Raw genomic sequence first — 12175 nt, forward strand, 5'->3', positions numbered from 1 at the left:
TGGAGAACCTAGGTACTGATCCTACATTGTTTACAAAAAAGTCTTCTATGGCTTCGAAAATATCAGCTTTAAATGCATTATCAAGCAATGAATAGGGGAGAATCTCCATGAGAACGGGGCAAGTCTCTTCTGCGGGCAGTGCGGCACCAGTAATATTGGCACATGGTCTGATAGGGTTCGGGGGTGAACCTTGCATTCCCTAACCTCTGGGTATAAGGTTCTCGCCAGTAGCCAATAGTCTATTCTCGTGTGTAGCTTATGTGGGGCGGAGTAGAGTGTAAAACCTCCTTGCTCCGGGAAACAAGTGCGCCAAATAGCCACCAAATCCATATGGCATCCGCAATGGATTTCGCTGAGGCTGTAGTACGCCAAAGTGGACCTCCCGATCGGTCCAGTGTTGGATCTAGGACACAATTAAAATCGCCTCCCACTATCAGCGGCAGTGCAGAATCTATACAAGGACTTGTTAAAAGGATCCGGTAAACCTGCGGGTTATTGTAATTTGGACCATACACATTAATCACTAGCAAATCAAGGCCTTTCCCCCTACACCTAGAAATGGTATACTTCCCCTCCATATCTGCAATAACCAAGTCTAATTTAATTGCTGACTTTGGGTTAACCCACGTGAGCACCCCTCGGGCATGCGAACAGAACCCTGCTGCATAAAAGGGGCCCTGTAATACTCTCTACATGAGGATCTTACTATTAGTAAACGGGTTTCCTGTAACAGGGCATAATCTATGGTATGCCGTTTAAGATATGCAAGAACATTACGCACCTTGCGGTAATTATTAAGGCCTCTAAAGTTCCATGTCAGGTATCTAACCTTATTACCGTCACACTGGGTCATCTTAGAGATATCTGAGTGTCTAAGGTGTACCTGGCTATCTCCAATACACCTAGCCAAGCCAATTGGTTGTCTTGTCTGTAACATACGTCATGGATAATGGGCTCTCTGTCGTTCAAAAAACAAACAACAGCAAATTCCCTCCCACTCCCTCATCGCATCTTCCCCAACTGGACGTGAATGAGACACCTTCCCTCCCCGGAACCCAAACAAGGAAGGCATAGTGCCAACAGGTGGAGCACAAACCGGAGCAGATGTTACCTCTCCACCGACGCTCACTCTGCTATAGCTGAGTGAGAATTGCAGGCACCACAAATCATATGTGGCATCTTGCCCAACCCATCTTTTAAACTTACTTACATGGGCTAACCTGATTTCTGAAATCCACGCATCCAACCATTACTTATTAGTCCCTTAAGCATCAATCGTACAAATTCCTGAGACATACAGTAACCATTCTCCTCAGGAAGTCTTTGCACACTGATGGCCAACATTTATGTCTTCCAGAGAACAATCCACATTTCACATCAAGGTCAGTAAATAATTGTATTGTATTGTATTGTATTGGCATTTTTATAGCGCACTACTTACCAAGGCGCTTCGACCGCTGTGAAACCCTTCCTGGCTTCCCTGAGAGATGGTCCCTTAATGGGTATCTCCAGGGTGAGACCAGGCATCCCCGGCGGTCTGGTGGGGCCGTTAGTGAAGATGAGGCAAGCTAATGCCCAGAGTTGCCGAGTGTGATCGCTGATCAGAGTGGGCACAGAGGCGAGAGAATTATCGAGTCCGCTGACCCTGGTCCAGGGCATCTCAATGTCTTATCTTGCAGAGGTGTTAAGTAAGGAAGCATTACCTCCAGAATTGCGCCCCAAACACCAGCTTAACTATGCATTCGTTATGTTTGCTGGGGGGGAGGGGCCAATATGGTGGCTCGCAACACATCTGGTCGTTAAACTACCATGGTAGAACCACCTTCCCCACTATAATAAGACATTGGAGCAGTGAGCACAACAGTGTGTGTGTGTTGTATACCGAGCAGTGTGGGAAGTACTATGGCAACCATGCGTCACACATATGAAATAGGGAAACTCTTATCCCAGTGCCTGGCATGAACATTGTACACATTGGCATCATTGAAACTACGATGCCAATGTCTGCTTTGCGTGCAGGAGCATGGAGGAAACTCGTGGCAATAAATCTTTTTAATACAGAAACATAGAAACTCTTAGTAATGTGTATTTCGGGGGACTGTGGAAATTCATAACAATGCATACTGTACATAGAGGTTCCATGCGGAAAGGGCCATGGAACAATTCCATACTGGGGTATTGTAGTGTAAGTTTAGTTATCCAGTGGTAATAAGCAAGCTGCATCTGTCCCAGCACCCGACTAGCTTAGATAACCTAAGCACCGAGCAACACTGTGTGTTTCTGTGTATCGAGGACTTTTGATTGCCATTGTCTTAATAAGCAAGGGTCAACAAATCATCTAGTCACAGCTCCTGATGTGGCACAGTTAAAACATAAACGCTCGGGCCCTATTCACAAAGGGCACCTCTCTGTTTTGTAAGGGGCAGTTATAAACAATGTTTTTCAGTCAAACTTTGGATGGGTTCTCATGTGTATCTTCAAGAGGAACATATGAATTTTGTCCACAGGGTGCCTTAAAATGCCACCTCGGAGAATATCTTGAGTTTTGTTTTGCAAGATTTTGAAATAGGCGGTGACAAATTAACCTCAACTGTGTAAATCCATGCACCACTGAAGGGTCCGTCATATGGGGAGAGGGAGCTTTCCATTGTTGATGTAGCAAATTGGTGATGGGGCTACCTAGCTTTGACCTCCGGTAATGTTCACACTATTAGGTACTAGAATTTTTATTTATTGTTTAAATACATATTTGTAAAGCGTTTTGCATTATACAAACTATACATGAAAGATTTAGCACTTTAAATTGCACACTGCAACCTAGGCAGATATGGTTAAAGATTTAGTTAAGAATAGTAAACAGAAGGTATGAAATTATTTTTAAATAATCACTTGGGAGAACAGGTATTAGATGTTGCTGAATACGTCTGGTGAGGATGTAAGCATGAACTGTGGTAAAATAAATAGTGTTTATGAAACCTTTTATTTTGTTCAAAACAAATAAGTAACTAGGTCACAAATAAGAAAGCAGGTTTATACCGGACATGGGACAACGTCAGAGATGCTATCTTGACTTGTTCAGTTGTCCCAGAGCAATCAGTCATTGTTGTTGTTACTCATTTATCTTAAACAGCTTAGGCTTTAGGCATATGTCAGTTCCTGTGACATTTATCAGGATAAAATTACATCTCAGAGAGAAACCAAAATACCAGTCTGATGGCACACTATGGGAATCACAGAAATGTATTTGTCATGTTCCTTTATAGGGAGCACCCACTTTTTTCATCTCGCTTAAAGACCTGTCTGCACATATTTCTATATGACTGGTTACAGCCAGCAGCTGTGGTGCTCCCCGAAGTCTGGTTAGAGCATATTTTTCCAAAGTTAATTCTGCATGCAGTGCAAGACACTAGGCAAACATACATTTTAGAGGGCTAAAGTTGTCACGCAGAACAATTTACATATTACAGTAACTGTTAAACAAATTAATGCAAGAAGATACGGGGCAGTATTTTATGTGTTTAATATTTCAAGATTTCAAGACTATACGTTCCCACTGCTTAATAAGCCTTCCTTTATCGCTGCATTCATTTGCTTTAAAATGCACCATTTGCCAAACATTTTTAAATTTCTTTCTCAGGAGAGGGACTCTCACTATACCCCAGATTTGTTCATTAAACTTGTTGACATCGCTAACTAGTGCTTTCTATTGGAAAGGGTAGAGCCAAAGCAGTCTTGCTTAGTACCCTAGCTCTCTTCAGAAGTCCGACTTGCTTGGCAACCCAGAAATTCTCAGAAATAAAGTATGAGTTTTCTTTTATGGATGCCTAGAAGAACAGAATTTTTAGTCCATTTATCACAGAAATAGTGCTGAAAATCGCACCAAAAAGATGGCAATTTAAAAAAAAAATCTTCACGGGAAGAGAACACCCCCGAAACCCCCGTTATTGCCGTCGGGCTCGCTCGCTGTAATCGCATACGTTGATTCGATCTGCATAGGCCCCACCAGTATCAAAGTCCACCAGCTGGCACTGGTTTTAAAAAGTATTGCAGAACATTGTGGTGTCAGAAGACAGACTGGATAATCTCATTGTTTCTTTATGCTTATCACATAATATGGCTAATTCAGGATGCCTATTCAGTGGAGGAATAATATATATATATATATATATATATATATATATATATATATATATATATATATATATATATATATATATATATATATATATATATATATATATATATATATATTTTGCAATCTTTACTAATGGCCTTAACTCTGCGCGGTGACAGCTTGGTACCAAAAAAAGGTCCCTTGGTCTATGTTTAAAACGTTGCAGAGTGCAGGGCATGCCTATGCACAGTTGTGCCTGCTACCACTAAACAGAGATCTGTAGCTCATATACTGGGTAAATGAAAACATGAAACTGATTACATTTGCAGAAATCCTTCACTAGTAAATTGCAATGCTTCGACAATCTTTGAGCTGCATAGCAGGAAAAAGGGGAACTAAACATGAACGAAATCAGTAATATTAAAGGAAGCTATCTGTTCTGAGCATAGTTCATAGTTTATGTTTCTGATCTGCTACGCCTTCTCAGTGAAGAGGTGGAATGGAGGGTGGCAAAGAGAGAAAGCCGATGCAAGCAGAATCAATTAAGTTTGCTCTTTTTAGCAAATTTGGAATCACAGCATTACACTGTGCCCGATGTCTTTCAGTTTTCCGGTAGGATATTGAATCTTGCACATGCATAACTCAAAGCTGTACCAAATACTTTGTTCTAGAGTCTGAATGAGCTAAAACCTTAACAGGGCTGTTATTTTTTGGCAGAGATTAACCATTCCAAGCAGCTGTCCTGCAAGTTTTGCACAATTGATGCGTCTGTGCTGGGAAGCAGATTCAAAGGTACTTTTCAAATATTTTATTTCTATGAATGAATTGTTCAAACTGTGCTTTAAGAGCGGAATCCAATTATGTGCAAAGTGAGCTTTTGAAGTTAAGGTTGACTTATGATGATTGAAACTGCAACTTAGACCAACCTTTTATATTTAATTAGAGAAAAAACTTTTCAGAATTTGTAATATAATTTCATAACAACAAACAGAAGATATCTAATTTTCTAAACCTCTAAATAATAAAAAGGGAGAGGGGTAGAAGAGAGGTAGTAGGGTAGAGGGGTAGTAGAGGGGTAGAAGGGTAGAGGGGCAGTAGAGGGGTAGAAGAGGGGTAGAAGCGTAAAGGAGTAGAGGGGTAGTGGGGTAGAGGGGGAGTAGAGTGGAGGGGTAGAAGAGGGGTAGAGGAGTAGAAGAGGGGTAGAAGAGGGGTAGAAGAGGGGTAGAGGGGTAGAAGTTGGGTAGAAGAGGGGTAGCAGCACAAGATGGCCGTGCGGCTCTGAAGCTCCGCCGACCGTCTAGGCCATCAACATCCAGCACAACCAAATCGCCATGTCTCCGACCGCTTAATGGAGGGGAGAGATGCCCGAACCGACACAGCCCACAAGCGCCGAAAATGCAGCGAGGGATCATCAGCTGTAACACTGAGGCGGCCCGGCTGGGTAATCCATCATGGCGGTGGCCTGACCAGCGGAGGAGGACCGGGTGCGGCGTAGCTGCGTGGGAGTAGTGGTGCACACATCGAGATCCCTGGTCGGTGAGGTGAGTTGGCGGGGTGCGGGTTAGAACGCTGAGCGGCAACATACTGGCAGACCCGGCGGGGCGATGGCGCGAGTCTGTCGGCCTCCCGCGGTTGCAGAGGAGCGCTGCCCCCGGCGGTGCACAGACATGTGCAGGGACAGGGCCTTCGTGTGTTTTCGGCCGTCTGCAGAGGATCCTAGTTCGATATAGCAGCGAGTGCCCGCAGGGGCGCTCTGGATGATACTAAGCCCGTGCCTGCCTGTGCCCCTGACATACTCCCCCCTCGCTAGGGTGCACTCCACGCTAGTGCCACACTCCACAACACCGCCTGGGATTTGCTGCAGTCTCTCTGTGCCTCTTCAGATGCGACAGTCATGGTGGCCCCTGCCTTGGCATCCCAATGACAGTCCTGGGATCCTGGAGCTTGTGGACCGTCGAAGTTGGCTGAGTGGAAGATGCTGGGAAGGTGAGGAGGGGCTGAGTAGTACTTGTGGCCAGCTGGACGTGCTGCTGGGTGATTGCTGCATGGGCTGCTATGTGTCGTGGAGCAGCTGACTGAGCCTATGGGCGCTGAAAACTGCCTCCCCAACATCAGTGATGGCTGTTTGTATGGCCTGGTGGGGAGAGGTCATCAACGCTGTTTCCAGGGGCCACGTGAACATGGTGGTGAAGATGGTGCACATAGTAGACTACACAGGATGTGCTGATCTGGGGGCCGCCATTTTATGCCGAGGTTGATGTGACTCATCTTGTTGGCCTCAACCGTTTCCTGCGTGTACAACTAGCCTTCTTTCATTAGTCTGTCCAAACCTGCCATTGTTTGCTATCAATGGTGCGGCAGTCCTGGAGAAATGTGTCATGGGAGTGCTTTTGTGTGTGCGTCTGTGCGTGTATGAGGAAGTGTGTGCGGACGCATGTGTGTGTGCGCCTGTGCGTGTATGAAAGACTATGTTCACATTTCTGTATGCTTGGGCATGTCTGTGCGCGTGATGGTGTTGACATGTATTTGGGTGTTTTTGTATTAGAGCATGTGATTCTATGTATGCTCGTGTTTGTGCGAGCAGATGTTTCTGTATGTGTGCTTATGTCTGTGCGTATGATGGTGTGTGCATGTATGTGAGTGTCTTTGTATTAGAACATGGGATTGTATGTGTGCTTGTGCGTGTGGATGTTTCTGTATGCGTACTTGTATGCACCCTCTGTTCACATACAAGAGTGTGTGCGCACATTTATGTGTGCTTGTGCATGTCTGTGCGTGTGATGGTGTGTGTGTGTGTGCATGTATTTTGCGTGTACGTCCTTGGGTATTTTTGTTCTGGAGCATGTGATTGTATGTGTGCCTGTGTTTTTGATAGTTTCTGTATGTGTGTCTGCGTGTATGAGAGTGTGAGCGCATTTGTGTGTGCTTGTGCATGTCTGTGCATGTGACGATGTTTGCTTGTGCATGTATTTGGGTGTTTTTGTATTGGAGCATGGGATTTTATGTGTGCTTGTGTTCTTGGATGTTTTTTGTCTATGTGCTTGTGTGTGTGCGTCAGTACGCATATGAGTGTTTGCTCACATTTGTGTGTGCTTGTGCATGTCTGTGCGTGTGATGGCGTGTGCCCGCAGGATTAGTTATTCTCTGGCAGCCACTGTCCTGCATATTTACTTTAACTGCCAGATGCCTGACCTTAGGATGGTCACCAGTGTACCAGTGTACAGTACAGTCCCCTGCCTGACCCCAAGATGACTTCCATAATGGCCCCCTACATGTTGTTTTACTTCCCCGGGACAACAATTGGACATTGACCAGACCTTGAACCTATCCCCTAACCTGCCTACACATCAGGACTTGAAACCTGTGGAACTTACACCAGACTGTGGCGACCTAGCGATTTGTCTGATGCCCGGTGGAGCTACCATATAGCTAAAGAGGAGATGGGTCGTGGACTCCCCCCACCCCCCGCTCCCCTGCCGTCACCTACCCAGCCGGACCTTGGGCAGATTTTCCCCTCGTCTCTATGTCCTATCTTTACCCTATCCCCTTTCCCTTCCTTGCTCCATTCACCTTGTCCCCTATGTTTTTTAAATGCTTTTCTTGATACTTATGTAACTTTTAACTGATGTAAATTGCAACCTTATTGTTCCTCATGTAAGGCGCTCTGATTCCCTCGGGTCTAGCCAGAGCTATATAATAACTTATTAATTAAATTTGTTCCCATTTAGTACTCTTTCTCTCTTTGTCTACCTCCCTAGCTCCTATCCATTCTCCCCTGAATCTCTCATCTTGCTTGCTAGTCTGCCTAGCCCCCTGTACTTTGTGCCCTTTGACTAAGCACTCCTTCTCCCCTTGTTGGGGAAAGATCCAATATTTATACTCTTGAGTCTCAGCGAACCCGCTGAGAGAGTCCACTGCGCCAAGGGACCACTCACAGCTGAGGTATGGAATGGCACCCCTTGCCAAAGCACTCCCTCTCCCCTTTTTGGGGAAGGATCCAGAATGTAGGCCTTGGAGTCTCAGAGGCCCCTCTGAGAGAGTCCACTGCGTAAAGGGAGCCTCCCGCAACTGAGATAGGGAAGTAATACCACTTACCCTGGGATCACAGCTTACCGGACTTTAGACGTTGCTTTGACTCGTCTACCGGTTTGTGGTCCCCGTCGCCCTTCCCCTCCTCTTCCCATGCGGTGTCCTTCACCCTCCCCTCCTCTTTCCCGCCTTCATTACCTGTCTACTTCCCCAGCTCCTTCCCCCTCCCCTGAATCTTCCTCCTGCCTGCTTTTCCCCTTACGTATTTGTGCTTAATGTTTATCTCGACCATACAAGTAACTATGTTGCCATGCTCTAATAACTGTAACCTTTGTAACGATGTAACCTGTAACTATGATCTGATGCTCATGTAAAGTGCTCTGATACCTCGGGGTCTAGCCAGCGCTATATAAAACCTTTAAAATAAAATAGTAGAGGGGTAGGGGGGTAGTAGAGGGGTCGTTGGTAGAAGATGGGTAGAGGGGTAGAAGAGGGGTAGAAATGGGGTAGAAGGGTAGTAAAGGGGGTAGAAGATGGGTAGAGGGGTAGTAGAGGGGTAGAAGAGGGGTAGTAGAGGGGTAGGAGAGGGGTAGGAAAGGGGTAGAGGGGTAGAAGAGGTGTAGTAGAGGGGTATTAGAGGGGTAGTAAAGGGGTAGTAGAGGGGTAGAAGAGAGGGGTGGTGGGGTAGAAGGGTAGTATAGTAGAGGGGCAGAGGGGTAGTAGAGGGGTAGAAGAGGGGTAGGGGGGTAGAATAGGGGTAGCAGGGTAGTAGAGTAGAGGGGTAGTAGAGGGGTAGAAGAGGGGAAGAGGGATAGAGGGGGTAGAGGGTTAGAAGAGGGGTAGTAGAGGGGTAGAAGAGGGGTAGAGAGGTAGAAGAGGGGTAGAGAGGTAGAAGAGGGATAGAGAGGTAGAGGAATAGAAGAGGGGTAGAGGATTAGAAGGGGTAGTAGAGGGGTAGTGGGTAGAAGAGGGGAAGAGAGGTAGAAATGGGGTAGAAGGGTAGTAGAGGTGGTAGAGGGGTAGTAGAGGGGTGGAAGAGGGGTAGAGGGGTAGTAGAGGGGTGGTAGAGGGGTAGAATAGGGGTAGAGGGGTTAGCATGGTAGAAGTGTAGAAGAGGGTTAGAGGGGTAGAAGAAGGGTAGTAGATGGGTAGAGGGGTAGTAGGGTAGAAGAGGGGTAACGGGGTAAAAGAGAGGTAGAGGGGTAGAAGAGGGGTATAGGGGTAAAAGAGGGGTAGAAGTGTAGAAGAGGAGTAGAAGAGGGTAGTGGGGTGGTAGAGGCGTAGTAGAGGGGCAGAAGAGGGGTAGAATAGGGGTAGAGGGTAGAAGAGGGGTAGTAGAGGGGTAGAGGTGTAGTAGAGGGGTAATAAAAGGGTAGAAGAGGGGTAGAGGGGTTGGAAGAGGGGTAGAGGAGTAGAGGGGTAGTGGGGTAGAAGGGTAGTCAAGTAGAGGGGTGATGCGTAGTAGAGGGATAGAAGAGGGATAGAGGGGTAGAAGAGGGGTAAATGAGTAGTAGTGGGGTAGTAAAGGGGTAGAAGAGGGGTAGATGAGTAGGTAGAGGGGTAGTGGGGTTGTAGCAGAGTAGAGGGGCAGAGGGGTAGAAGAGGGGTAGAGCAGTAAAAGAGGGGTAGTAGAGGGCTAGAAGAGAGGTAGAGGGGTAGAGGAGGGGAAGAGAGGTAGACTAGGGGTAGAGAGGTAGAAAAGGGGTAGAGAGGTAGAAGATGGGTAGAGAGGTAGAAGAGGGGTAGAGGGGTAGAAGAGGGGTAGATGGGTAGAGGGGTAGTAGAGGGGCAGTAGAGGGGTAGAAGAAAGGTAGAGGGGTAGAATAGGGGTAATGGGGTAGAAGAGGTATAGGGGGGTAGAAGAGGGGTAGAGGGGTTAGAAGAGGGGTAGAGGAGTAGAGGGGTAGTGGGGTAGAAGGGTAGTAGAGGGGTAGAAGAGGGTTAGAAGAGGGGTAGTAGAGGGCTGAAAGAGGGGTAGAGAGGTAGAATAGGGGTAGAGAGGTAGAAGAGGGGTAGAGAGGTAGAGGGGTAGAGGAGTAGAAGGATAGAAGAGGGGTAGTAGATGGGTAGAGGGGTAGTAAAGGGGTGGTATAGGGGTAGAAGAGGGGTAGAATAGGGGTAGAGGGGTAGTAGAGAGGTAGAAGAGGGGTAGAAGAGGGGTAGTGGGGTAAAAGAGGGGTAGAGGGGCAATGGAGGGTTAGAGGGGTAGAAGTGTAGAAGAGGGGTAGAGGGGTAGTAGAGGGGTAGAGGGGTAGTAGAGGTCTGGTAGAGGAGTAGTAGAGAGATAGAGAGGGGTAGAATAGGTGTAGAGGGTAGAAGTGGGGTAGAGGTGTAGTAGCGATGTAGTAAAGGGGTAGAAGAGGGGTAGAGGAGAAGAGGGGTAGTAGAGGGATAGTGGGGTAGAAGGGTAGTAGAGTAGAGGGGCAGATGGGTATTAGAGGGGTAGAAGAGGGGTAGAAGAGTGATAACTGAGTAGTAGAGTGGTAGTAAAGGGGTACAAGAGGGGTAGAGGAGTAGAGGGGGAGTGGGGTAGAAGGGTAGCAGAGTAGAGGGGTAGAAGAGGGGAAGAGGGGTAGAAGAGGGGTAGAGCGGGCTAGTAGAGGGGTAGAGAGGTAGAAGTGAGGTAGAGGGGTAGAGAGGTAGAAGAGGGCTAGAGTGGTAGGTAGAAGAGGGATAGAAGAGGGGTAGAAGAGGGGTAGTAGAGGGGTAGTGGAGGGGTAGAAGAGGGGTCGAATAGGGGTAGAGGGGTAGAAAAGGGGTAGAAGAGGGGTAGAAGAGGGGTAGTAGATGGGTAGAGGGGTAGTCGAGGAGTAGAAGAGGGGTAGAGGGTTAGAAGTGGGGTAGAGGTGTAGTAGCGACGTAGTAAAGGGGTAGAGGAGAAGAGGGGTAGTAGAGGGATAGTGGGGTAGAAGGGTAGTAGAGTAGAGGGGCAGATGGGTATTAGAGGGGTAGAAGAGTGATAACTGAGTAGTAGAGTGGTAGTAAAGGGGTACAAGATGGGTAGAGGAGTAGAGGGGGAGTGGGGTAGAAGGGTAGCAGAGTAGAGGGGTAGAAGAGGGGAAGAGGGGTAGAGCGGTAAAAGAGGGGTAGTAGAGGACTAGAAGAGAGGTAGAGGGGTAGAGAGGTAGAAGAGAGGTAGAGGGGTAGAGTGGTAGAAGAGGGCTAGAGTGTTAGAGAGGTAGAGGGGTAGAGGAGTAGAAGGGTAGAAGAGGGGTAGAGGGGTAGTAGAGGGGTAGAAGAGGGGTAGAATAGGGGTAGAGGGGTAGAAGAGGGGTAGTAGAGGGCTGGAAGAGGGGTAGAGAGGTAAAAGAGGTAGAACGATAGAAGAGGGGTAGAGGGATAGAAGAGGAGTAGAAGGGTAGAAGAGGGGTCGAAGAGGGGTAGTAGATGGGTAGAGGGGTAGTAGGGTAGAAGAGGGGTAGTGGGGTAATAGAGGGATAGAAGTGTAGAAGAGGGGCAGAGGGGTAGTAGATGGGTAGAGGGGTGGTAGAGGGGTAGTAGAGAGGTAGAAGAGGGGTAGAATAGGGGTAGAGGGTAGAAGCGGGGTAGAGGTGTAGTATAGGGGTAGTAGAGGGATAGTGGGGTAGAAGGGTAGTAGAGTAGAGGGGCAGATGGGTAGTAGAGGGGTGGAAGAGGGGTAGAAGAGGGGCAAATGAGGAGTAGAGGGGTAGAGGGGTAGAAAAGAGGTAGTGGGGTAGAAGACAAGTAGAGGAGTAGAAGAGAGGTAGAGGGGTAGAGGAGAAGTCGAGGTAGAGGTAGAGAGTAGAAGAGAGGTAGCGGGGTAGAAGAGAGGTAGAGGGGTAGAAGAGGGGAAGAGGGGTAGAGTGGTAAAAGAGGGGTAGAGGGGTAGTAGAGCGCTAGAAGAGAGGTAGAGGGGTAGAAGAGGGGTAGAGAGGTAGAAGAGGGGTAGAGAAGTAGAAGAGGGGTAGAGGGGCAGAAAAGGGGTAGAGAGGTAGAAGAGGGGTAGAGAGGTAGAGGGATAGAAGAGGGGTAGAGGAGTAGAAGGGTGGTAGAGGGGTAGAAGAGGGGTAG

The 12175-nt window shown here is 47.5% G+C and overlaps 1 protein-coding gene across 2 annotated transcripts in view; it reads left to right on the forward strand.

Annotated features, from left to right (window-relative positions):
- Window positions 1–12175, forward strand: part of MAP3K20 (mitogen-activated protein kinase kinase kinase 20) — a 1049056-nt gene that overhangs the window by 641185 nt on the left and 395696 nt on the right. For both annotated transcript variants that reach the window (XM_086956144.1, XM_086956145.1), the window contains exon 9: window positions 4832–4906. In XM_086956144.1, the coding sequence (XP_086812270.1) occupies window positions 4832–4906 (75 nt within the window). The remainder of the gene's footprint in view (window positions 1–4831; window positions 4907–12175) is intronic.

The sequence above is a fragment of the Lissotriton vulgaris genome, chromosome 2_1 (assembly GCF_964263255.1).
Source record: "Lissotriton vulgaris chromosome 2_1, aLisVul1.2, whole genome shotgun sequence".
Classification (NCBI taxonomy): domain Eukaryota; kingdom Metazoa; phylum Chordata; class Amphibia; order Caudata; family Salamandridae; genus Lissotriton; species Lissotriton vulgaris.